We start from the raw sequence: 26,047 nt of genomic DNA, 5'->3' as shown, positions 1-26,047 counted from the left end.
TCCAAAATTAATTCTTAATCCCTATTTTTTTTTAAATTTAAATAAAAATAATAAATATTAGCTCAAATAACAACAAACATAAACCAAACAAAAACAAGATAAGACCAAACAATAAGCGAAAAAATTATTCAACAAAAATCCTATTATAAAACAAAAGATAAAATTTGTAGCTTGTTCAACCTATTCAATAAAAATAATTTCTAATTTCATTTTTCTTTAAAACATGGTACTAAGAAAAATATTGTGGTAATTTAAATTTCTTAGTGACCTCCCTAAAAAAAATGGCTAGAGCCGCCATTGGTAATTATACGAGTGCTCTTTTCTATCCTCTAATAAGAGTCCGTTTGGTTGGAGGGATTGAAAAGTGGGAGGATAGAAAATGAGGAAGTGATAGAAAATTGCAAGGATAGAAGAGATTGAATTTTCTTTTATATATGTTTGGTTGGAAGGATGGAAAATGAAGTTGTTATAAATTTACAATTATATTCCTGTTAAATTTATGGGCACTTCAATTAATATAAAAAAGACCACAAGCCAAAAGATCCAAAACAGATGAGGGGGAAAAAAAATGAGAATGTAAGAAATGGATAAAAGCAAAAAGAAGAAAAAGACAAAAAATGAATTGTGTGAGTGTGTGTCTGACACTAATTGTACGCATTATTTTTATTTTTATTATATTGTTATTTGTGTGCATGTACTGTATAAATATAATTTAACTTTATATAATTTAATAATTATGAAATATAGATGATTTGTTCACTGTATATGTATTTTTATCATGTTATAATAATTTTTTGTTATAAAGTTAAAGATTCAAGAAAAAAAATAGTAAAGCTAGTGATTGTTTAAGCATTTGATTGGTTAAGTAGACATTTAGTATATTATTTATGTATGGATGAGTGTGGCTGTGTAGGTCAATAATTAATACAGTGTTAGAAGGTTTTGTCATTTAATTTAAAATATTTTTATAAAAACAATGACGAATAGATAATGACAACTGCATAAAAATAAAAATATTATTTAAACTTAACAAAATAAAATAGTAACACCTACCTACACTAGCAATAGATAATGTCAATTGCGATTTCAAAATTTGAAGACTCTTGGAATGAAATTGTAAAAGTTTATATATTTGCGGTTTTTTTTTCAATAACTCGATATTCTAAAATTCATCTTTTATTAAATTTAAATTTTTTAATGACCCCCTAAAAGAATTCCTGGATCCACACATTGAGAGTACAGTTATGTTGTATTGCCTCTTTTCACATTATTGTGGGTTCCATTAATTGAATTCATGGTGATTCAACCAAAATAATAATTGTGGGGCCCAGCAAATTATGGGCCGGGCCCACTTATTCATGGGGAGCCCTAAGGCCCAAGCCGAAGAAGGTTATAGTCCAAACTCAATAACGTAAAGCACAAATTGGCCCGGAGAAGCAGCCGAGAACAGTGCAGTCCTCGGCTGACCCAAAGCTCCACCAAGAAGAGGGGCAAAAACGGTATAGGGACAAACTTGAAAGAAAATCTAAAATATCTAGGAAAGGCTGCCCTTACTACCTTCCCCATACCTAGCTCTGCACCTAACAGAGCCGTATGATTTAGCTTTATCAACCACTCCCAACGACTTTGGTCTTGGACTGACGGGACAAGTATCAGTGTTGGAAAGGTTGACTCTACACGTAGACGAAGGAAAGTGAACGCAGGCTAATATAAAAGAAAAAATAAGTAATCTGGAGAGGGGGGCGGGAAGACTGGCCAAAAAGGAAGGGCCTCCCAGTCCACCTCCAGGAGAAAGACTCCAAGGGCGAAGACACCTCAATCACATATGAGCACCACAAAAACTCACCGCTGGGTAGCCGAGGCCTAGCCTTTCGAACCCACTCTCTACAAATGATATTGTCTGGGCCCATTCACGTGCGAACCCAACACTATTGCGGTTCGTTGCGGAACGTGTCCCCACAATTGGCGCCGTCTGTGGGAAAGGTTTGCGCGTTAGCTCGAGCGGCGGTGGAGTTGAGTTTCTGTCGAACAAGGGTCTACGACGATGCCTTTATGACCGGCGATACATTGTTGTTATTCCGACACAATTTCCTACTAGGGGCTACGCCTCGTAATGCCAGTGGCATGGCAAGTCTAGGGGCTTTAAACATCAAGCTAGTTTCCCCCACCTTATTCGAGGAGCTAACCTTAAGGAAGTAGATAAATTAAGAAACAGAATACAAGTTTTGGACAGAACCAAGGCCTTGTATGGTCCTCGGACCCAAGCCTCTGGGGAAACCAACTACTTACCAAGAAAATACAAGTTTTGGACAGAATCAAGGCCTTGTATGGTCCTCGGACCCAAGCCTCTGGGGAAACCAACTACTTACAAAGAGAATACAAGTTTTGGACAGAACCAAGGCCTTGTATGGTCCTCGGACCCAAGCCTCTGGGGAAACCAACTACTTACAAAGAGAATACAAGTTTTGGACAGAACCAAGGCCTTGTATGGTCCTCGGACCCAAGCCTCTGGGGAAACCAACTACTTACCAAGAAAATACAAGTTTTGGACAGAACCAAGGCCTTATATGGTCCTCGGACCCAAGCCTCTGGGGAAACCAACTACTTACAAAGAGAATACAAGTTTTGGACAGAACCAAGGCCTTGTATGGTCCTCGGACCCAAGCCTCTGGGGAAACCAACTACTTACAAAGAGAATACAAGTTTTGGACAGAACCAAGGCCTTGTATGGTCCTCGGACCCAAGCCTCTGGGGAAACCAACTACTTACAAAGAGAATACAAGTTTTGGACAGAACCAAGGCCTTGTATGGTGCTCGGACCCAAGCCTCTGGGGAAACCAACTACTTACCAAGAAAATACAAGTTTTGGACAGAACCAAGGCCTTGTATGGTCCTCGGACCCAAGCCTCTGGGGAAACCAACTACTTATAAAGAAAATACAAGTTTTGGACAGAACCAAGATCTTGTATGGTCCTCGGACCCAAGCCTTTGGGGAAACCAACTACTTACAAAGAGAATACAAGTTTTGGACAGAACCAAGGCCTTGTATGGTCCTCGGACCCAAGCCTCTGGGGAAACCAACTACTTACAAAGAGAGTACAAGTTTTGGACAGAACCAAGGCCTTGTATGGTCCTCGGACCCAAGCCTCTGGGGAAACCAACTGCTTAAAAGGAAAAACTACGTTACGTGGACCTTAGAATCTCCCCGAGGAAAACTCTCCATTAACAATTGGGTTAATTCCTGAACTACATGGATTCTCTAGTTTGCCCTCGGATCCTCAACACCAAAGGGACCAGTACAGAATGGAGCAACGTGTTTCCAAAAGCATAATCGAAGTCATTCAATGCTCGGTCACCCCCTCGGATGAATTATTTAGAATTTGTCGTTCTCAGACAGTATTCTTGCACTTATTACAGAACGTTCAACCGTTATCTCGGTTAGTTTCCTAAGTTCAACTTACTATGAATTATTATTATTATACCTGGTAGTGTCGGTAAATTAGAATGAGTTGGATTGTGTTTCAAGGGTTCTTGCTCTAAATATCGCTGAGGAGAAACACACACATGGAGCACACCCACTCACAAAGTGGTGTTGCCAAAAGAACAGTATTCAAAACAAGTAAATAAATTTCTATTTTTACTAAAACAAAGAAATAGTACAGCATACAATGAAAAGCTGGAATCAGCTTATGTCAGAGCTCACTACATAATTGAAAAGGAAGATACAAGAGAATAAAACAAAGCCGAGGAAGCGGCACAGAGGAGAGGTTGGCTACTGCTCCAAGACCTTGTTCTTCCTCAATGCTTTTACATGCCCACAACTCAGGCAGCAAAAGAAACCCAACTTGAGCCTCACACCGCTGAAGGAAAGGTGCAGAGAGCCGGAAGTTGAGGAGCTTTCACCAAAAATTTGCCTGCGACAGGGCAGAGGCGATGATGGCGGAGAATCTTTCTTCTGACACACCAAAATTCTGGCATGAATAGAACCTGCTTCGGATTTTGACTAAAAGAGGGAGAAACACCCTTTCCCCTCTGTCGAAGCGGAATATTTTCTTGAATTTATGCTTCCTTTGCTCGTACCTCACTATTCTGAGACTCAGGAGGACACGGCGCCTCTGTGGCAGAGAGAGTTCCTTCTCCCCAACCCTCGCCTCAAACATGTTATGCTAAGGGGGGATAGCACTGGATGTGGGAGTTGTGATCTGGGAGGAAACCGAAGGATTGATGCATAGGCGAAGCAACTTTCTCTCCTATTTATTTAAAAAGATAAGGTGGTGGCATTTAATTCACGCAACGTCCCAAGGAACGCTACAGACAAAATGGCTCCGGCTCAATCTCCAACGCCACCTGCAACCATGGGATTAATGGAGTCTCGGGAAGGTGCACCTCGAACATTGGGACGCCAAAAAGTACCGCGTGACCAAAGACTACAGAAATACCTCTTAACTTGTGGGCCTAGTGAATTCGCAGCCCAGGCCCATTCTGCATGGGGGCCCAGGGACAACGGCCCACGCCGAGGAATAGCCGTTGCCGAGGACAACCTCCTGCTCGGCACCTCGCGAAATACCTAAGGAAAGGGAGAAACTGAACTACAGCCTTCAGACTCAAGCCTATGGGGAAACCAACTACCTGGATGACAAAACTAGGTTTTGGACAGAACCAAGGCGTTGCGAAGTCCTCGAACTCAAGCCTATTGGGACGCCCACTACTCGGATGGGGAAAGCCCTCGGCTCTAATACTGTAAAAAGTTAAGGCCGATAAAAGTGTTAGGATGATGGCGAGACACCCCACTATTCGGTAGCCTATGGGGGCTGTTCATTCTTGCGAGAGATATGTCTTCGGATGATTACCTCCTACACTGCATAGAGCATCCAATTCTGATCTCGGCATTGTTTTGGGTAAGTATCGTTATTCACAGATAGGCATTGCTGTGTCAAATAATTCTGTTAAAGTTATGGTGACATCTTTTTATTAGCAAGTGTTTTGGCCATAGTTGTCATTGGTTCAAATGCTATATTATTGTGCCGAGCAGCGCTTGTAAACTTGTAAAAACATAGAAATAGAACATGCGAAATAAAATAACAACAATTTTTATTAATATGAAAAATTATTACAACGTACAAAGAGGGGCTTAAATAAGCCTATACAAAAGGTAAACTGCCGAAGCAACAATACCATCCGCAATACAGATAAGTAAACAGTCAGGTGTCTTTTAAACTCGTCTTCAAAGTCTCTCCAATCTCTGCCTTAGTACTGCTCATATTGAGAGAAGAACCTTCTTTAGAAAAAGATGAAGGAGAAGGTAGAAGAAGATGAAGGAGAAGGAAGAAGAGGATGGAGGAGATGAATGAGGAAGATGGAGGAGATGAATGAAGAAGATGGAGGACATGAGTAAAAGAAGGAGGAGAAGAAGAGGGAAAAGATGAGAAGGAAGAAAGAGAGGCAAAAGGAGGCGCCAGTGAACGAAGAGAGGAAGAAGCAGGGGCACTTAGTCCCTGCCCCAGTCCTGACTCCTAACACACTGGTGCCATATTAGATATACTCATGAGAGAGCGGGTAGTACTGATGATGTGTGTCCTCGGCTCAGTCACGCCGAAAGTGTGACGTGACGAGTCCCTACTTCGGATTTTGGCTGAAAGAAAGGCGAGACAAGTCTTGAGTCTCCGCCATCCTTGCCCTGACCGAGCCATTTCGAGCTTCGTTAGAACATGGTGTTTCTGGGAGGGGAATGGTTTTTTCATTGCTTATTACTATGGTGAGTATATTTCAGGTTAGGGAATAACCAGAGAGTAAAAGTAAACTCCGGAAGGAATTTGAGGGTTTCAAATTTTGGTGGGATTAAAGGGATTCATCTGTGGGAGAAACAATTCTTGTTTCTTCTCTTTATATAGGGGACAAAGAGGAGAGTACTTAATGTGTTCAGATCTCCAAGGAAATCTACAAACATGAATACGCCCGTTTCATTCCCCCACGCCATCAAAAACCGTTAAATCTGGGAGGTCTCGTAAAGGGAAGATATTAAAGACGCGCTTCAGATAACCAAACGGCATAAACGCATCGTGCGCAAATCAAGGGGAACATCTTGTAGACCGGTACATTCCCTGGGCAGGTGAAGAGTCGTCAGCGTCAGTCAAGGGCTGAATTAAATGAGCCATAATAAAGGCTCGGTGTTACCAAAACCCCCCTCTCCAACCAGGAAGTCGGACAGCAGGGTTTTGAGGGGCTATTGTGGGGCCTAGCAATTTATGGGCCGGGCCCACTTATTCATGGGGAGCCCTAAGGCCCAAGCCGAAGAAGGTTATAGTCCAAACTCAATAACGTAAAGTACAAATTGGCCCGGAGAAGCAGCCGAGGACAGTGCAGTCCTCGGCTGACCCAAAGCTCCACCAAGAAGAGGGGCAAAAACGGTATAGGGACAAACTTGAAAGAAAATCTAAAATATCTAGGAAAGGCTGCCCTTACTACCTTCCCCATACCTAGCTCTGCACCTAACAGAGCCGTATGCTTTAGCTTTATCAACCACTCCCAACGACTTTGGTCTTGGACTGACGGGACAAGTATCAATGTTGGAAAGGTTGACCCTACACGTGGACGAAGGAAAGTGAACGCAGGCTAGTATAAAAGAAAAAATAAGTAATCTGGAGAGGGGGGCGGGAAGACTGGCCAAAAAGGAAGGGCCTCCTAGTCCACCTCCAGGAGAAAGACTCCAAGGGCGAAGACACCTCAATCACATATGAGCACCACAAAAACCCACCGCTGGGTAGTCGAGGCCTAGCCTTTCGAACCCACTCTCTACAAATGATATTGTCTGGGCCCATTCACGTGCGAACCCAACACTATTGCGGTTCGTTGCGGAACGTGTCCCCACAATAATAATAATAAATTTATGGTAGGATCTAACATTCATATGAAACGAGAGAATACCGTGTAACTAAGATCTAGGAGTATCCAAAAGTGTTCTCTATACTGTATATTCATGAGATCCAATTCCAACTCATTATAGCTTCATAATCTTTTATATGGGTGTGCATGGGTTGAGTTAAGGGATTTTTCAATCCGATCCACTATATTCGGGTTGAAAAAAACACTCAATCCAACCCAATCCATCATAGGGTTCAACCCAACCCACGTGGATTGGATTGGACATTTAAAATAACAATATATTTTCTAATTAAACCTGAGCATAGCATCAAACTAACACAAACTACATGATTAGTGCATCAAACCAACACAAATAAAAGCAAATTTATATCTTATAATTATGTTGGTATTTCATCAAACCAAAAGAGTAAATAATAAAACCATATAATATATGATAGTGTTCGAAATCAGTAAGGTAGAATGGCCTGGCTTCGGTGGGCTGTTCAAGCGGTTGATGGCCTGCAAGGAAGAGAATGCTATCAAAAGAGGAGACCGGAGAAGACCGGTCGAACCCCCTCTGATGAAGAAGTTAGATTTGTAGGAGAATAAGTTCCAAGTGTTTTGGAAATGTGTCTGAGAGAAAAGACTTACCTCTGTCGGGTCCAGACCGGTCTCTTATATAGGGAGCCAGGGGCGGTTATTTGTTCGATAACCTCCCCAGGTTTTGTGGAATCCAACAACTCCGGAGTAACCTCCCTCAACGGATATAAAATGGTAACTGCTAAATGGAGGTTAATTTATTCGAAGGGTTTGTCGAGATAGTTGAGGGTTGCTGAAAATCTAAGTGTTGAGGTTTCGTCCGTCTGGTGTAGGGTGGTTTAGTCGTCCAAGGATATTTGACGACTTCTCATGGACGAACCTCATGGACGATCTTTTCGTCCATGGGAGACTTAAACTTATGGAGTGGTGCTATTATTTAATGGACGTCTCTCCTTCTTCTGGGTTGACTCTTGGATCAATCTGCGCTGTAGGCTCTGGACGAACCCTTTGGACGAGTTGGAGATGGATTATTTTCCGCTTCTCTATCAGTTGCCCCTTTGTTCAAAGGGTCGTCCAGGACATCGTTGTGATTTTGGCTAAATTTCACTTTTTCGTACGCCACGTGTCGCGAGACTGTTGGTTGGCCAGTCCTGTCGATCTCGTTTCCCAAAAGAATCGCCACGTGTCTGTCTCTGAGTGGCGAACGTCGTTTCGTTGACCCTGTTGCTGGGGCCTATAAATAGTACATTCTCTTTCATGCCCCTCACTTTTTTCCTCATTCTCTCTTCTGCCAATTCGTCCAAGATTCTCGTCTAGCTCTCGTCCTAGTTTCATCAGGTATTTCTTCTTTTCTTTTCTTTTTTTAGGCTCTCATTTTAAGTCTTCTACATTCCAAACATGTCTTCATCGTCTAGTTTAGAGAGAGAGATAGACGACTACCTGGACGGCTCTGAGAGTGAGGGTAGTATAGGTAGTTCGTCCTGTAGTGATTCCTCAGACGAGCATTACTCGTCTGGGGTTCCTGGCATTCCTTTAGAGGAATTTCAGGAGCAACGACGTAGGGCAGCTTCTGGATCTAAGGCTAGTTCGTCCAGAGAGCCATCTAGTCCTCCTCAAGACGAGGAGGAGGACGAAGAGGATGTAATCTATAGTTGTGCCCCAGAGGTAGTATCCACCTTAGACGGCACTAAGTTAAAAACTCTTGTAGATAGATACCAAATCCCTAAAGAGCTTAACCCTCGTCTACCCCAGCCTGGTGAATGGTGTTGTTCCCCTTCCTCTGGCTTAGGGGTATATACTTCTTACCTATTAGCTGGCCTTAGGTTTCCCTTAAACTCTTTCTGCAGAGAACTCCTCCAAAGATTGGGTATTGGGCCAAACCAGCTCAACCCCAATGGCTGGAGGACGATTGTTGCCATGCAAGTATTATGGCGTGAGGCATTGGAAGGGAACCGTCCAATTACAGTGGACGAGTTCCTTTACTGCTATAAGCCCTCAGAGATCAAAAAATCTGCTGGGTTCTACCAGTTTTCGTCCAGAGGTACATATTACAGTTTAATAACGGGCCGTAGTTCGTCTGACCGGCTTTGGAAAAAGAATTTTTTATTATTTCTGGAAATTGGGCTGGGGACCCAGCTGATGTGGGTATTCCCCTCTTCCCACCTTTTACCAGCCCTCTAGGTCGTCTTCGTCCTGAGGGTATGTCTTTCTTTCCATTTTACCCTGTTTGTCCCTTAAAATTTCTTATCTGTTACTCGTCTAACCATTTATCTTGGTGATGCAGCTGTTGTTCGTCCACGCTTGGACAAGTTTTCCTTGGACCGGATAGACGTGGTTCGCACCTTTCCAGGAAGGACTTTCCACGACTTAGTTACTCTTAGTCGTCTAGCAACTTGGGGACTTGGTCCACTTCCTACGGCTGAGAACCTAAGTCACGAGGAGGTCACTCGTCGAAGTAAGTGTCGTCCATTATATTCTATTATTTCAGCTCTCTTTTCTTTTCTTTTTTTTTTAATTTTTCTGATTAATTTTTCTCGTCATAGGGATAAGCACAATGAGGGAAAACAAGGAAAAAACAGTGGCTAGCGGGGACGAGGATGTTGCTGCTCCAACTCCCAAAGTGGCTTCCGTCCAGGCTGGGAAGAGGAAGTCCAAGGGTATTTCAAGCAATGTGGACCTGGACGACCTTCCCAGTCGTCGTGGCCACAAGAAGCAAAAACCAAGTAAGACTTCCCTTCCCAAGGTTCCAAAGTTCGTACCACCAACAGTGAACTTGGACGAGCCTGTGGACGTGGAGCCCGTCCAAATAGTTCATCCTGTCCAGTCTGATCCTCCCCCTGCTCCCAAAACTTCTTACAAGCCTAGCCCGTATGAGCCCTCTGATCGTCCCTCTAATTTGGTTCTGGACGAGGGTTATGCATGGAGGACGTTCAAAGGGATCGTCACTGATCATGAAGTTAACGAATGTTACAACATGTCAGTGAAGGAGTTTGAGCGTTCTGGCATCCATGACCTTTTCAAGGTAAGTTTCTTCCTCGTCCTTGTGTGTAAACATTTAACTTTGAATGAAATGTCTAACTCCTTTTCGTCCAAATGCAGGCTATGTCAAAGTTTTATACAGCGACTTGCCAGGCCAAGGAGCTTGCTACAGAGGCCAAGACTGCCAAGGATAAGGCTAAGGAGCTAAGCCATGAGGTCTTATCCAAGAAGGGGGAGGTCATTAGGTTGACCGAGGACTTTAATCGTCTGCTGGGAAGCGAGACGAAGCTGAAGAACGATGTTGAGGAGCTCAAAGCTGACAACTTAGAGAAGGATACCCGCATCGTCCATCTAGAAGGACAAGTTGCAGAGCTTACCTCGTCCTTGGAGAAGGCACGTGAAGAAGCAATTGCTGCTTTTAAGAAGTCTGACGAGTATAAGAATCGTCTAGACAGTCATTATGCAGCTGGTTATGAAGACTTCCGTGCTGATGCCAAAGACGCGTATCCTGATTTGGACTTTAACTCGTTCAAGCTTCCTCTTGCTACAGAGAGTTCTGTGTTGTAGACGAGTTCCGAGGACGTCAACATCATGGACGATGCTAACACTGAAGTTACTCAGGACGAACCCAAGTGAAGTCTATTTCCTTAGAGAATTTGTTTTTATTTGCTTTTCATGGAAGTGCCCGTTGTTTTGGGCTTTTTACTTCTTTTTTTTTTTTTTTTTTTTAAAGCTCATGCAAGTACAATCATCTCGTCCAGGATTGTGGACGAGCTTTATATACATATTCAAAACTAAATGGGTTTTTGGACGTTGGTCGTCCACCCTTTAAATGAAAGAAATGAATAATTCTATTTTCACTTCCATTGTTGTTTGAATATATATGTTTTCAGCTTTATGTATGAACTTTTTATTATCATATCAGCAATGTGGTTCGTCCATCTAGGAATTCAGTTCACCTCGTCTTGGTCATGGGGGTGAATTTTATTACATCACCAAGATAAAGTATGTTGATTCCTTTGGCTAGATTTTCCATCATTCCGAAATTATGGACGATCATTTTGTCGTCCTGGATGATTAGACTTTTAGCGTTTCTCGTCCAAGGTAATGGATTGTTAAGCTAATTTTGAAGTCTTGGCTCGTCTGCGTTTCGGACGAATACTTTTGGGAATTCATCTCGTCTTGGGGTCTAGACGAGTATGCCCTTTTCATCTCGTCCCATGTTCTGGACGGATGAATCATGCTTTATTTTTCGCTTGGGTTTCATCTCGTCCTGTGTTCTGGACGGATGGACCTCTGTATTTGGGTTTCATCTTCGTCCTATGTTCTGGACGGATGGACCTCCGTATTTTAGCTTGGGTTTCATCTCGTCCTATGTTCTGGACGGATGAAACTTAGTTTCATTTTCAGGTTAGGTTTCACCTCGTCCCATGTTCTGGACGGATGTACCTTTTCATCTTTCCTTTGGAGAAAGGTTTATGGACGATATATCCTTGCGTCCAAGGATTTCATTCGTCCATGCTTACTTTCTTTTTGCGGATCAATCTGAATGAACATATAAGGATTCCAATAATATATTTGAAAACAATATATATATATTTGAAAACCCAAACTTATGTAATCATTCGTCCACAGGCATGGCACATGCTTATTAGCTAGTGCCTTATTGAATTTAAAAATACAAACCAATTCGTCCATGAATAGCACAAAAGTGAAAACACTAATGTACTTTCTAGGGGATTATTAAAATACTTAAAAACACTTAACAGTAGTAAAATACTTCTTCTCGTCCATACATCTCGTCCAAGGACATCGGTGAAGAGTCAGCACTTATTGATGGTACTTCCTGAGGTGCTCAACATTCCAAGGGTGTTCCAGCCTCCGCCCATCCAAAGCTTCCAAATAGTAGGATCCTTGCCTTTTGCAGTTGACAACCCTATAAGGTCCTTCCCAATTTGGGCCAAGTTTCCCGTAGGCTGGGTTTCTTGTTGCCAAGGTAACCCTCTTCAAGACGAGATCTCCAATGTTGAAACGCCTAGGCTTTACCATAGCATCATATTGTCTTGCCATGAGATTCTTGTACCTTGCTGTCCTTTGTTCTGCATCCATCCTGACCTCGTCCATAAGGTCAAGGTTAAGACGGAGCTGTTCGTCATTTTCTTCAGTTTGGTACTTTCTGACCCTGTGGCTCGTCATGTGTACTTCTGCTGGTATAACTGCCTCGCTTCCGTAGGCTAGCTTAAAAGGAGTTTCTCCTGTTGGAGTTCTCGCTGTCGTTCTATAAGCCCATAAAACACCTGGTAATTCATCCGGCCATATCCCCTTTGCCCCTTCGAGCCGAGTCTTGATGATCTTCAGCAAGGATCGGTTCGCTACTTCTGCCTGGCCATTGGCCTGTGGGTGGGAGGGTGAGGAGTAATGGTTCTTCATTCCCAGTTGTTCACAAAAATCCCTGAAGGGTGTGTTGTCAAACTGTCGTCCATTGTCAGACACTAGTACTCTAGGTACTCCGAATCTGCATACAATGTTCTTCCAGACGAAGTTCTTGACATTCTGCTGTGTAATTTTGGCTAAGGGTTCGGCTTCCACCCATTTTGTGAAGTAATCTATTCCCACCACCAGAAACTTCATTTGCCGAGTTCCAGTCGGAAAGGGCCCCAAAATATCTAGTCCCCATTGTGCGAAAGGCCAAGGGGCCATCATTGGCGTGAGATATTCTGCTGGCTGTCTGGGAATGTTGCTAAAGCGTTGGCATTGATCACAGACTTTGACATATGCTTTAGCATCAGTTTGGATGGTTGGCCAATAGAATCCACTTCGGATGACTTTATGGACGAGTGATCTGGCTCCCGAATGGTTCCCGCATGCTCCTTCGTGAACCTCCCTCAACATGTAATTCGCCTCGTCCGGAGCCAAACATCTTAAGAGAGGCTGAGAAAAACCTCTCTTATATAACACCTCGTCCATAAGCACATACTTGGCTAACTTGACCCTGAGCTTCCTAGCTTCGTCCTTCTCTTCTGGAAGCCTTCCGTCCTTTAAGTATGACACTATCGGGGTCATCCAATTTCCTTCTCCCTCTATCTGCATCAGTTCTGGAAGGTCTATGCTTGGCATGTAGTGTACATCATTCATCTCGTCCAAGGCCTCATTCGCAGATGCTTCCTTCGCCAGAGTATCTGCCTCCACATTCTCTTCTCTTGGGATTTGAACAAAATCTGCTTTTTTGAATTTCTTCACAAGGCGTACTACCTTCCTTAGATATTTCTTCATTCTGTCTTCCTTGGCTTCACATGTCCCATTGACTTGGCCTATGACCAGTTGAGAATCTCCCAGGACAAGTATTGAGTCTGCTTCTACGGACTTGGCCAATTCCAACCCCTTTAAAAGGGCTTCATACTCCGCTTCATTGTTAGTAGTCTGGTATTGCAGACGGGCCTTGTATTTCAATTTGTCCCCTTCTGGCGACTGCAAAACAACTCCTATTCCTCCAGCATATAATGTAGACGATCCATCAACATGGACGACCCATTTGTTGTTGTCATCACCTTCCCCCAGGTCTTCATAACATGGAGTGAACTCCGCAATGAAATCTGCCAAGGCTTGAGCCTTTATTGCACTTCTCGGTTGATACCGAATGTCGAATTCACTAAGTTCAACTGCCCATTGAACGAGTCGTCCTGCGGCTTCCAGCTTGTTCATTGCCTTCTTAAGCGGATGGTCCGTCATGACATTAATGATATGAACTTGGAAGTAATGTCTTAACTTCCTAGAAGCCGTTATTAGTGCGAAAGCCAATTTCTCCATGAGCGGATATCTTCCCTCTGCTCCTCTGAGTGCCCGGCTAGTGTAGTACACCGGCTTTTGTATTTTCCCTTCCTCTCTGATTAAAGCTGAACTTACGGCATGTGGGGACACCGCTAAGTATAGGTACAGTTCTTCTCCTTGCACAGATGGACTTAATAATGGGGCCGTTGTAAGATAATCTTTCAGGTCTTGGAAGGCCCTTTGGCATTCGTCCGTCCACTCAAATGCCTTCCTGAGGACTTTAAAGAAAGGTAAACACTTATTTGTGGCTTTCGAAACAAACCTGTTCAAAGCGGCAACTCGTCCTGTGAGGGATTGGACTTCCTTGATACCCTTCGGTGGCTCCATGTTCAATATAGCCTGGATCTTATCCGGATTTGCTTCAATTCCCCTTTGCGAGACCATGAACCCCAGAAACTTTCCCGACGACACTCCGAATGCACACTTGCTTGGGTTCAACTTCATCTTATATCGCCGAAGTGTTTCAAAGGTTTCCTGTAGGTCATCTAGATGGCTTCCTTCGTCTATGCTTTTCACAAGCATGTCGTCGACATAAACCTCCACATTCCGTCCTATCTGTGGACGAAACATGTGATTCACTAACCTCTGATAAGTTGCCCCTGCGTTCTTCAAGCCGAAGGGCATTACTTTGTAGCAAAACAGGCCTTGGCTGGTAATGAAGGAAGTTTTCTCCTGATCAGCTTCATCCATCTTGATTTGATTATATCCTGAGAAGGCATCCATAAAACTCAGCAACTGATGGCCGGCAGTAGAGTCCACCAATTGATCAATGCGTGGTAGAGGATAACTATCCTTGGGACATGCTTTGTTCAAGTCCGTGAAGTCTACGCACATTCTCCACTTTCCATTAGCTTTCTTCACCATCACCACATTGGCTAACCAATCCGGGTAATAGACTTCCTTGATGAACTTTGCTGTGGTCAGTTTTTGAACCTCTTCCTTGATTGCTTTGTCCCTCTCGGGAGCGAATACCCTCTTCTTCTGACGGATGGGCTTAAAAAAGGGGTATACATTCAACCGATGAGTGATCACACTTGGGTCGATTCCTGGCATGTCGTCATGACTCCATGCAAAAACGTCGATACTTTTTCTCAGGAACTGGATGAGGTCTTCTCTTGCCTTCTCCTTCATACATGTTCCAATTCTGGTAAATTTCTCTGGATCATCTTCCTGCAAGATAACATCTTCCAACACTTCCGTGGGCTCTGCAATAACTCTTCTTTCTTCGATGCTCATTGTCTGCACCTGTTCGTCCAAAGCCACCATGGCTAAGTAGCATTCTCTAGCTGCCAACTGATCTCCTTGTGCTTGTCCTATCCCGTACTCCGTAGGGAATTTGACTGATAGATGGTAGGTCGAAGTTACCGCCTTCCAACTATTAAGAGTGGGCCTTCCAATAATGGCGTTGTATGAAGATGCACAATCTACCACAAGGAAATTGACTTCCTTGGTTATCTGCTGCGGGTACGACCCTACCACAACTGGTAATGTAATGGTACCCACAGGCTGCACCTTCATTCCTCCAAATCCTATCAGTGGCGAGCATACTGGACGAAGTTGATCTCGTCCAAGCCTCATCTGTTGGAAGGCGGGGTAATACAATATGTCTGCTGAACTTCCGTTGTCAACTAACACTCTCCTGGTTGTATAATCTGCAATGAGCAGTGTAATGACGATCGCATCATCATGCGGGTGATGGATCCTCTCAGCATCTTCGTCGGTGAAGGAAATGGTTGGCTCGTCCATTGATCTCGTCCTTGGTGATCGTCCAGAGAGCTGGACGCTTTGTACCGCTTTGAGATACGTCTTCTTTGACTTGGAAGACTGCCCCGTCGAGTTCCCTCCAACGATAATCCTTATTTCTCCTAGTGGGGGCCGGGATGATTCCTCCATTTTGCCTTTCAGCTTCTCATCTGTACGATCCCTTCCAACAAAGTGCTTCAACTTTCCTTGTCTGATAAGGTTCTCTATTTGCTGTTTTAGGTCATAACACTCATCCGTGTCATGCCCATGGTCCCTGTGAAAGCGACAATATTTGTTCTTATTGCGCTTGTTGGGATCCCCTTTCATCTTCTCTGGCCATTTTAAAGCAGGATCGTCTTTGATTTGCATGAGCACCTGATTAAGTGGAGCATTCAGGGGCGTATAGTTCTGGCTTCTTCCCGAGGGACCTGTCTTCCTGCCATCTCGTTCCTTCCTATCTTCCGTCCGTCCCTTCTTTGGACGAGGGGCTTGTTCTGAGTGTCGAGTTGGGTGCGCTTCCATCCTTTCAGCTCTTTTCCTCTTCTTGGCTATGATTGCATCTTCTGCATTCATGAAGTTCTGAGCCGAATGGACGAGCTCGGCCATGGTTTGAGGCTCCTTCTCATATAACTTGTGGATAAATAAATCCGAATTAATCCCGTTGTGGAAGGCTGCCAGTAGAAGCTTGTCGTCCACCTCGTCCACACTAAGGGCTTCTCTGTTGAAGCGAGTGATGAATGACCGCAGGCTTTCGTTCTCCCCTTGTTCTATGGTCAGTAAGCTGGACGAAGAGCGCTTGTGCCTCTGTCCCCCGATGAAATTGTTAACAAACAATTTGCTTAACTCTTCAAAAGAACTTACGGAACTTGGGGGGATTTTACTGAACCAAACTCGTGCCGGGCCTTTAAGGGTAGTAGGGAAGGCTCGACACATGATTTCATCAGGGACCCCTTGAAGGTGCATTGTTGTCTTGAATGTTGCAATGTGATCGAAGGGGTCACGCGTCCCATCATATGAGTCCAGGGAAGGTAGTTTGAACTTTGATGGTAGAGGGTGGCCATTGATGGAAGCCGTAAAAGGAGAGTCAGTTCTGTGGATCAAATCCTCTATTGGATTCGTTCTCCTCATGTTCTCCTTCATCTCCTCCATGACTTTTTTCATTTGGTCCATCTCCTCTTTCAAGTGTGGCACTGTCCGTGAAGTGGTGCCTCTAAACTGACTTCCAATCTCAGTATTCTGTGTGTCACCATGGCCTTGTGTCTGCCCTGCATGTTCCTCACGTGTCTGTCTCCTGTGAGTGATCTCCATCCTTAACTCCTGGTTTTGGCGAGTCAATTCCGCCATTGCAGCCGCCATGGATTGCATATTCTGAACGGATGACGTCTGCATGACTGGTGCAGATTGGCGATCACGCTGAGGATCACTTGAAGCACCTCTACTTCCCTGACGGCCAGGGCTAGTAGCCCTCGACCTGGTCCTGACCATCCTAACTCTTTTGTCGCGGAAAAGAAAGTCGCAAAACAACCTTCGCTTCCCACAGACGGCGCCAACTGATAGTGTTCGAAATCAGTAAGGTAGAATGGCCTGGCTTCGGTGGGCTGTTCAAGCGGTTGATGGCCTGCAAGGAAGAGAATGCTATCAAAAGAGGAGACCGGAGAAGACCGGTCGAACCCCCTCCGATGAAGAAGTTAGATTTGTAGGAGAATAAGTTCCAAGTGTTTTGGAAATGTGTCTGAGAGAAAAGACTTACCTCTGTCGGGTCCAGACCGGTCTCTTATATAGGGAGCCAGGGGCGGTTATTTGTTCGATAACCTCCCCAGGTTTTGTGGAATCCAACAACTCCGGAGTAACCTCCCTCAACGGATATAAAATGGTAACTGCTAAATGGAGGTTAATTTATTCGAAGGGTTTGTCGAGATAGTTGAGGGTTACTGAAAATCTAAGTGTTGAGGTTTCGTCCGTCTGGTGTAGGGTGGTTTAGTCGTCCAAGGATATTTGACGACTTCTCATGGACGAACCTCATGGACGATCTTTTCGTCCATGGGAGACTTAAACTTATGGAGTGGTGCTATTATTTAATGGACGTCTCTCCTTCTTCTGGGTTGACTCTTGGATCAATCTGCGCTGTAGGCTCTGGACGAACCCTTTGGACGAGTTGGAGATGGATTATTTTCCGCTTCTCTATCAATATATATTTTAAATAAATATCAAATATAGGTGGGTCGGGTTGGGATAGGCAAATTTGTAACTTTGCTAATCCACATTCAACCCAACTCACTTTAAAATAAAATTTGGCAACCCAACCTAGCCTACCAACCCCTAAATATCAACCCAAACTTGTGGGTTGGGTTGGATTGGAATGGTTTTGGTGGATTGGTGGGTTAGCTGCACACCCTACTTTTTTGACTTACTATATTGATGCATGTATACTCCTTTGACTTGAATTTTTGGCTATAAGATAGTTTCAGTAACCCTGTCCATGAGTTTGATATAGCCATGATCTGGATTATGTGATGTAGTGGAGGTTGTGCTGATTCAACATAATGTGATTATGTTGATGATAATTTTGATGGTTGAGATATATTTCATTGACCCAAACCTTGAAGGTAATAATGTGACCATAACTAATGGAGCAATACACAAGACACACAATTTTAGATTATCAAACTCGTGATATGTTTATTGAGTATAATTTATCTCTTGAGTGTCATTTCCAATATATAATACACGATCTTGTTCTCTTTTGACTTGCCTCTGATTCTTACGCTATTATCCAGTGAGTCTTTTGACATTTTTGAACCCATTAAGAATAAGAAACCAATATTATTTTTCTCACCTCTACTATTCTATATACACTTTGTTTCAATACGAATCTTGTAGTTCTATTTTTACCTCTAGATGTTAGTGTGTGATTTATCACTTACAAGGTTTATTTAGCGCCTTATTTGTTGTTTCAATATTTTTGCAGATTAGCTGATTGTGTTTACAGTTTTACAAGATCATTTAGGACGTGATGTTTTGAGCTTCAGGTGGACTGTCATTGAAATCTTTAGTGCATTGTTAGTTTTGGAGATTTTCTTTTTGTATTTTGAAATTCAATCATTTGGGAGTTTACTCTATCATGAGTTATTTGAAATTTATATTTATGTTTTATCATTAGAAGTTGGATTATAATGTTATTTTGGAGTTTATGGATATTAAATCTTATTTTTCTAACGGTAAGCTTAGCCTGACATGTAAGACAATGATAATATTTTGATTTAAAGATGCACAATGTTATGGCATTACATATGCGATGCCTTTAAATCTAGAACATGCATAATATCTACGGATTGCTCATACTCTAGAGCAATGTCTATGGCTTGCTCATGACCCATGAGGGTAGAGGAGAACTAATGGGTATGGAGTATAGTTGACATCATTTGGTCAGGTAATGGAGAACACATTCCTTTGGCTTGATAACTAGTACTCTTAAAGGACCTCTGAGTTTTTGACAATGGTATGAGAACTTTTGTCTCATGATTTTGTTCTATATAATTTTAATGTCTTTAAGCTGAATGATTGCTTGTGTCAAGCAAGTTACAATGATTTTATATTTTTATTGCAAACAATGTTGGTTGCTTCTTAGCACATCCTAATTTATTTAATTAATTTTTTTTTTTATGCTACTTAACATCCTTGAAGTATTTCATCAAAAAAAGTAGAGGAGGTCAATCCCCTCAAAAGAGAGAGAGAGAGAGAGAGAGAGAGAGAGAGAGAGAGAGAGAGAGATACCAAGCCATGAAACACAAACCAATGAGAAAGAACGATAAATATCGGGCCCAAGATCCTCCTGGCTTCACATCCTCTAGTCCAATGACATACAAAAGGGCCAATGTGTCTGTCACAACTCACAAGGCATGACTAGGATGCCCTATAATGTTGCTAATAAATAGTAAGGTTGTTCCATGCAACAAGACTTAGAGTTTGTTTGGATTGAGGGAGAGAGAGAGAGAGAGGGAGAGGGAGGGGGAGTAGAGTAGAGTAGAGTAGATTTAGCACAAAATTAATTTATTTTGAACCAACACTACTCTACTCCCCTCTACTCCTCCTCCTTCCCCCATTCATCCAAACAAGCCATTAGACCCCCAAAAATCAACTGCAAATCGACTTGTTTCATAGAGTGAACATTGGGTGTCTTGCTACTAAAGCTAATCTTCATGATCATCAATCATCATATTCTCCTTGATGATTTTTATTTTTATAATTAGAATGTTGCATACATTTTCAATAAGCTTGAAAGGAACAATTCTACAACTAATAATCCTTGTTTGAGCCCATGGTTTCTCAGGCCCAATTGATGCCTTCCTTTTTAGTGGGACAAATTGAATAAGGATTCCTAGGTCGCCATTGTTTGTGTTCAGAATACAAAGCTATTACACATTTATTTGTACATGGCAATTTAGGCCTATCAACAAGACGGGTTCAATGTCCATATCAGATAAGATTTTAATCCAAATTCAATTTTAACTAAATTACATCTTTAGTCCTTAGTATTTACATTATGTGTCAATTCGATCCCGAACATTTCAAATGTTGTCATTTTAATCCCCAACCTTTTGGTATTGTGTTTGTATCAAAAATTTAAAATAGTTTCTATCGTTAAATGATGGATTAAAAATATTAACACCATAAGGCGTTTTTTTTTTTTTTTTAATAAATTTAAAATAAAATACCCAAAAGGGATGAAAGTGACATCTCTAATGGTGGTGGTCATTGGAGAGTAGCGCTTGAAGGTCACTAGCATGAGAATTGAAAGAGGGAGGGGGGGGGGGGGGGGGGGGGGATGGACAGGTCGCTTGGATTGGCAGTTTTTAATTATCAAGTTTTAATAATTTTAATTTTAAAAAATAATTATGACCACATGGCAGCCCATACAAAAATAATATTTTAATATTACAGTTAACCATATTAGCATTTTTTATTTATCACTTAACGGTTGAACCAAATTGATATAGAGTATAAAGGTAAAGTATCAAAAATATAATTTACCTTAATATGGTGAAATTAGCATGGTTGGGTTGCGTGTCTATTGGTTTGGAGTCGACCTTAGCATGCACTTTCACCCTTAGATTAATGGGTGAATATATATGTTGAAAAAATAAATAAATAAAAGTCGGGCTCAACGTGCATATTAAACAAGATTTTAATCCAAATTCACTTTTATATATAGGACCCAAATTTGAATTTGAATACGATGAATATAGAAACCGTAATTGAGTGTAGAACTTCAAATCAGATAAGAGCACGTAAATGTTGAAAACTATTAATTCCTCCTTTTTTTAATTTTTTTTAATAAATATATTATACGATGAGATTTTAACCTATGACATTTAGTATATAATGATTCATATTTATTATCATCATAGAGTGGTAAGCATTTCCAAATGGACAAAATCCATGAACCATTCTCTTAACCTTGCTGTGCTAGTCGAGGGGACTAAAACTAGTTCATTCAATAGAATGGAGGCTTTTTACGTGTTTGGGTGCTCTCAGATTTACTCTCAGCGCTGTTTAGTCAAGCGTCTAGTGTTTAGTTTACTTTCTGGGGCCTCGGCCTGACTTGGTTTTAGTTGAGGTAGTTTATTCTCCGATGTATCTATGTTATATGTGGCCCTCGTGCTCTGCACAGGATGTGAAATGGCCAATTTTGTAGTACTTTAGCCCGTTTACATCAATAATATTTCTATCAGTTATCTCAAAAAAATAAAATAAAATAAAATAAAAAGCAGCTAGTACTGTGATAAGCGTTCTTTTGTATAAGAATTTTGTCTTCATTAGTCATTTACATTGTTTTTGTGTATTGCAACTTGCAAGCATGCTATGATTTTTAGGGTTTTAGTTAAAATCATTATTTGTTATAGCCATTTAATCTATTTAATATCCAATTAAATTGTGACATTTGTTTATGAGTATTCTTATCTCTTTCACACAATACATACAAGACACAAAATTGCTTGTCGCTTGTTTTGCCCTGTTCTCACACTGTTCCAGTCGAAAGGTGCAAATGGCACACATGAAATAGCCCATAGCCACCAAAAGAAATATAGTGAGTAATACAGTATATATATCATGTCAAATCAAAGCAAAGAACTCAAAAACAAAACAAAGAAATTGTATTTGGGGCCGGCTGGCAGCCATGTGAATATACTAGAAAGTCAATGGTTAGGTGGGAACACTAGGAACCAGCTCATACTTTGAAACTGAAATCCCTTTACTTTTCCTCATTTTCTACTTTCAACCTCACACAAATTAAGAAACTCCGTTCATCTCTCTCTCTCTCTCTCTCTCTCTCCCTCTAAGATGGCTGCAGAAACATTTGTCTTTAACATCGCAGCAAAAGTGCTGGGGAAAATAGGGTCCCCGGCTTTCCAAGAAGCTTGCTTGGTATGGGGTGTTGAAAACGATCTGAACAGACTTGAAAACACCCTATCCACCATCAAAGCTGTGTTGTTGGATGCAGAAGACCAACAGGTTCATAATCAGGAGCTGACCGTCTGGCTTGGGCAGCTCAAAGAAGTGTTTTATGATGCTCAAGATGTCCTTGATGATTTCGAGTGTGAAGCGCTGCGGAGGCAAGTGGTGGAAATACAGGGGAGCACCACCAGGAAGGTACGCCGTTTCTTTTCTTCCTCTAATTCAATTGTATTCCGAACCAAGATGGCTCACAAAGTCAAAGAAATTAGAGCTCGTTTAGATGAGGTTGCAGCCGATAAGGATAAGTTTCATCTCTCTCAACGGTCGGATAATAAGCATTTGGTGCGTGGGAGGGAGATGAGCTACTCCTTTGTCCAGGCTTCAGATGTAATAGGAAGAGACCAAGACAAAGAACAAATTGTAGAATGTCTAATGCATCCTACGGATGATCAAAAGGTCTCTGTTATTTCTGTTGTTGGGATTGGAGGTGTTGGTAAAACTGCATTAGCTAAACTAGTGTTCAATGATGCAAGAGTAGTCCACCATTTTAAGTTAAAAGGTTGGATGTGTGTTTCTGATGAATTCGTTTTAAAACAGCTATTGGTAAAAATTATCAGATCAATAACTAGTGAAAATTGTAACGATTTGGAGGAAGAGCAATTGCAAATGCGCCTTCGAAATATTCTGGATGGTAAGAAATTCTTGCTCATCTTGGATGACGTTTGGAACGAGGACAGGGTGAAATGGATTGAGTTGAGGAATTTGTTGATGGGGGGTGCCAATGGAAGTAAGATCCTTGTAACTACACGCAGCCCCACAATTGCTTCCATGATGAGCACCATGTGCCCGTACAATTTGAAAGGTCTTCAACAAGAAGAGTGTATGTCTTTATTTATAAAATGGGCATTTGATGAAGGAGAAGAGAGGCAACATGCAAACCTAGTGGAAATTGGGGAAGAGATTGTGAAGAAATGCAAAGGAGTACCTTTGGCAGTGAAGTCGTTGGGAAGCTTATTATATTCAAAGCTTGATGAGCGCGATTGGCGTTTTGTTAAAGACAATGAAATCTGGAAATTGAATAGAAAAGAAGGTGATATTTTGTCAGCCTTGCAATTGAGTTACAATCAAATGCCATCTTACTTAAAACAATGTTTTGCTTATTTTTCATTTCTTTTAAAAGATTATAAGTACAATACTTTAGACTTAATTCCATTTTGGATGGCACAAGGGTTGCTTCAATCACCGGATGAAAATCAAGAGCCAGAAGATATTGGCAACCAATATGTAGATGAGCTCTTTTCAAGATGCTTTCTTGAAGATTATAGTGATGCTGGTTACTTTCGACTATTCAAAATACATGATCTTGCACATGATCTAGCTCTATCAATAGCCCAAAGTGAGTGCTTAATTATGAATTGTCAGACCCAAAACATCTCTAAAAAGGTTTGGCATTTGTCCTATTATGACAACACTTGGCAGGATGAAAATATTTTGAAATGTTTACAAAAATCAAAGAGTTTACGGACCATTTTTTCTCCGATTGAAGGGGTTGGACTCACTTCTGAATCCTTTATTGATGCGTGTCTCTCAGGATTTAAATACTTGCGAGTTCTAGATTTAAGTGACTCATGTTTTGAGGTGTTACCTAGCTCTATCGGTACCATGAAGCATTTAAGGTGGATAAATTTAAGCAAAAATGAAAAAATGAAAAAACTCCCAAACTCCATTTGCAAGCTTCAAAATCTGCAGACTTTATTACTCGATGGATGTGAAAAATTAGAAGAACTGCCAAAAGATATAAGATACATGATCAGCCTCAGATGGTTGTCAATAACAACCAAACAAAAGTCTCTACCTAGGGCCTGGAATTCTCTAAGAAATTTGGCATTATTTAATTGTGGCAATCTAGAATCTTTGTCTGAAATTTTGCAAGGTTGCACAGGCCTCCTTCGGATGTTGATTATTGACAGTTGTGGGGGTATGATTTCTTTGATTCCAACTCTAAAATTCCTTACTAGTTTAGAGGTTTTGGCCATTGAGAATTGTGAAAAACTTGATCTGACTGAAGGGGAAGACAATCAAGAAGAATTCCCAACAAGTCTTCGAGCATTAAGCTTCTCTGGATTACCACAATTAGTGGTTTTGCCTGAATGGATTAAACGGTCTGCAAAAACATTACAGTCCATATCAATCCAGAGTTGTCCCAACTTGACAACATTACCAGAGTGGCTACTGAATCTTGAAACACTTAAAAAACTTATAATTTTGAATTGCCCCAAATTGTGGCTCGAAGATCATTCAGAAGTGCCGAATGTCCCGAGTTAAGTAGAAGATGCCAACCGGAAATCGGAGAGGAATGGAACAAGTGTGCTCATGCATAAGAAATTTATCTTGACTATATGCGGATTAAATAAGCTGAGAATGAGGTATGGAGTAATCAGTTCCCTCTCTTTTAATTATTCTTCTTCTAAGAGTTTAATATTGTTCTATCTCTGTTGTGTGATCATTGGTGTTGCAAATCCATATACACATATAAATATATGCAAATTAAATACTCATTAGTCCACTTTACATTTGTTTAAAGTTGGAATTCTTGTTATGCTAATTAAATGTTGTATAATGTTGATCAAGTTGAACAATTTTTTTTTTAATAAGTTGAACTTTTTAACATTTTATCGATGTTTTCTACTCATATTTGCTACTGCATTGCAAAAATAAAGGAATATTTTTAAAACAAAATAAGATAGCTTGTGTAATTTGTGTTATATTCCCTACTACATAAATTTCAAACCACTGATTTATAATTAGATAACAGCATCTAAATCAGTATATTCCAAGACAAATATCCGAATTTGTTTTATGAGCTTCTAACTCTGGCTAAGTGTTTTTTTTTAATAAAGTAAACGAAGTTTTAAAAAGAGAAGAAATTTATACATTCTACAAGCTGTATGCATATAACTTTTTTGAAAAACCTGCGTAAATTATACTTTGGTCATTCAAAATTGAAAATCTGAATTTGGTAATTGAAATTTCAAAAGATGGACAATTTCTTCCCTTCGTGTATGAGGTAGGCTTGATTTTGGTGCCTTTAATATCGGTACATTTAATTTTGGTCCTTTATATATAGGATGGGTTTTATTCGGTGACACAGGACAGGAGTGTCCATTGTGAAGTGCGCAAGCCCAGCCCATACTGTATTGCTAGCCCAGCCAGAAGAATTATGCAACTTGGACTTGGATGCCCACTTCCAGGCCGATTACGTACACAAGATTTTGAAGTGTCATTTTAAACTTTTTAATGTCAATCTAACTTCATGTGTTTATTCTGCGTTAGTATCAGCTATCTATGTATTGGAATCGCAAGGTTTTTTTTCTTTTTATGTTTTGCAACTATTATATTTTGGAACTAGCCTGGCTTTTTATTTCTCCCATGCTTAGAGGGCTGTTCTAAGCAAATATTTATATGTGCTTTTGTAAGTGAAGAAGACAAACATTGAATAGTTTTGAATGCAATAACAAAACTTGTCTGATTTAAAAATTTTGTATCTCTTTGGTGAATTCTACTGAGTGATGAATTTATTCAAGCCTTGTATCCTTGGTAAAATTCTCTTTGGTGGTGATAATTTGTATCCTATTGAATTTCTACTTGTTGGTGAGCTTCATATCATTTTATTGCACTAGATGATGTCCCGCACAATATGTGGACTACTTTATAATTTCATTTTAATTCATTTTTATATATATTAAGACCTACATATTATACATTTTTTGTGTATAATAATATTTATGTTTGCCTACAATATTATTGAATACTTTGAAACTTGATCTTATTAATTTTGTTAGGACATATGTGATTTAATTGTTAGAAACATGTCACAACTTTATGTAATTTACTTTATGTAATTGGTTAATCCTTTGACAAAACGCACTTTACTTGTAATTGGGTAGATCTAGGATATGTTTAATACTTCAAGAAACCGTGTTTCAAAATCAAGTGTTAAAGCCATGCAAGTCTGTCCAAGATTCAAGTGTGTAAAGTGTTGTTCATTAAATCTCGACAGCTAGCTATCTATTGAGACCTGTAAAACTGTTGAAACCCGTATCTCGACAGCAACTCAACAGATAGGCATCTGTTGAGATTT

General features: G+C 41.0%; 3 protein-coding genes across 3 annotated transcripts in view; all 3 read left to right on the top strand.

Annotated features, from left to right (window-relative positions):
• Nucleotides 1-18,739, top strand: part of LOC126695651 (putative disease resistance protein RGA4) — a 46,986-nt gene extending 28,247 nt beyond the window's left edge. The window contains exon 2 of the mRNA XM_050392479.1: nt 18,419-18,739. The gene's annotated coding sequence lies outside the window, so the exon portion shown is untranslated. The remainder of the gene's footprint in view (nt 1-18,418) is intronic.
• On the top strand, nt 8,813-10,616 carry LOC126695653 (uncharacterized). Its single transcript, XM_050392481.1, has 3 exons — nt 8,813-9,355; nt 9,444-9,922; nt 10,000-10,616. Exons 2-3 carry the CDS (start codon nt 9,455-9,457, stop codon nt 10,444-10,446), a joined length of 915 nt encoding a protein of 304 aa, XP_050248438.1. The 5' UTR covers nt 8,813-9,355; nt 9,444-9,454; the 3' UTR covers nt 10,447-10,616.
• Nucleotides 18,740-21,590: 2,851 nt separating the features above from the next.
• On the top strand, nt 21,591-25,444 carry LOC126695650 (putative disease resistance protein RGA1). The gene is made up of 2 exons (XM_050392478.1): nt 21,591-24,332; nt 25,034-25,444. Exon 1 carries the CDS (start codon nt 21,793-21,795, stop codon nt 24,229-24,231), a length of 2,439 nt encoding a protein of 812 aa, XP_050248435.1. The 5' UTR covers nt 21,591-21,792; the 3' UTR covers nt 24,232-24,332; nt 25,034-25,444.
• Nucleotides 25,445-26,047: the final 603 nt, after the last annotated feature.

Source organism: Quercus robur, chromosome 8 (assembly GCF_932294415.1).
Source record: "Quercus robur chromosome 8, dhQueRobu3.1, whole genome shotgun sequence".
In the NCBI taxonomy this organism is placed as follows: domain Eukaryota; kingdom Viridiplantae; phylum Streptophyta; class Magnoliopsida; order Fagales; family Fagaceae; genus Quercus; species Quercus robur.
The sequence above is the reverse complement of the archived record's forward strand: the minus strand, read 5'-3'. Positions and strand labels throughout refer to the sequence as shown.

Bases quoted from the DNA above. Each gene is read 5' to 3' on its own strand.
- LOC126695653 (XM_050392481.1), top strand. From the start codon at position 9,455: ATGAGGGAAAACAAGGAAAAAACAGTGGCTAGCGGGGACGAGGATGTT. The intron at 9,923-9,999 runs GTAAGTTTCTTC...GTCCAAATGCAG, and splicing joins GCATCCATGACCTTTTCAAG to GCTATGTCAAAGTTTTATAC.
- LOC126695650 (XM_050392478.1), top strand. From the start codon at position 21,793: ATGGCTGCAGAAACATTTGTCTTTAACATCGCAGCAAAAGTGCTGGGG.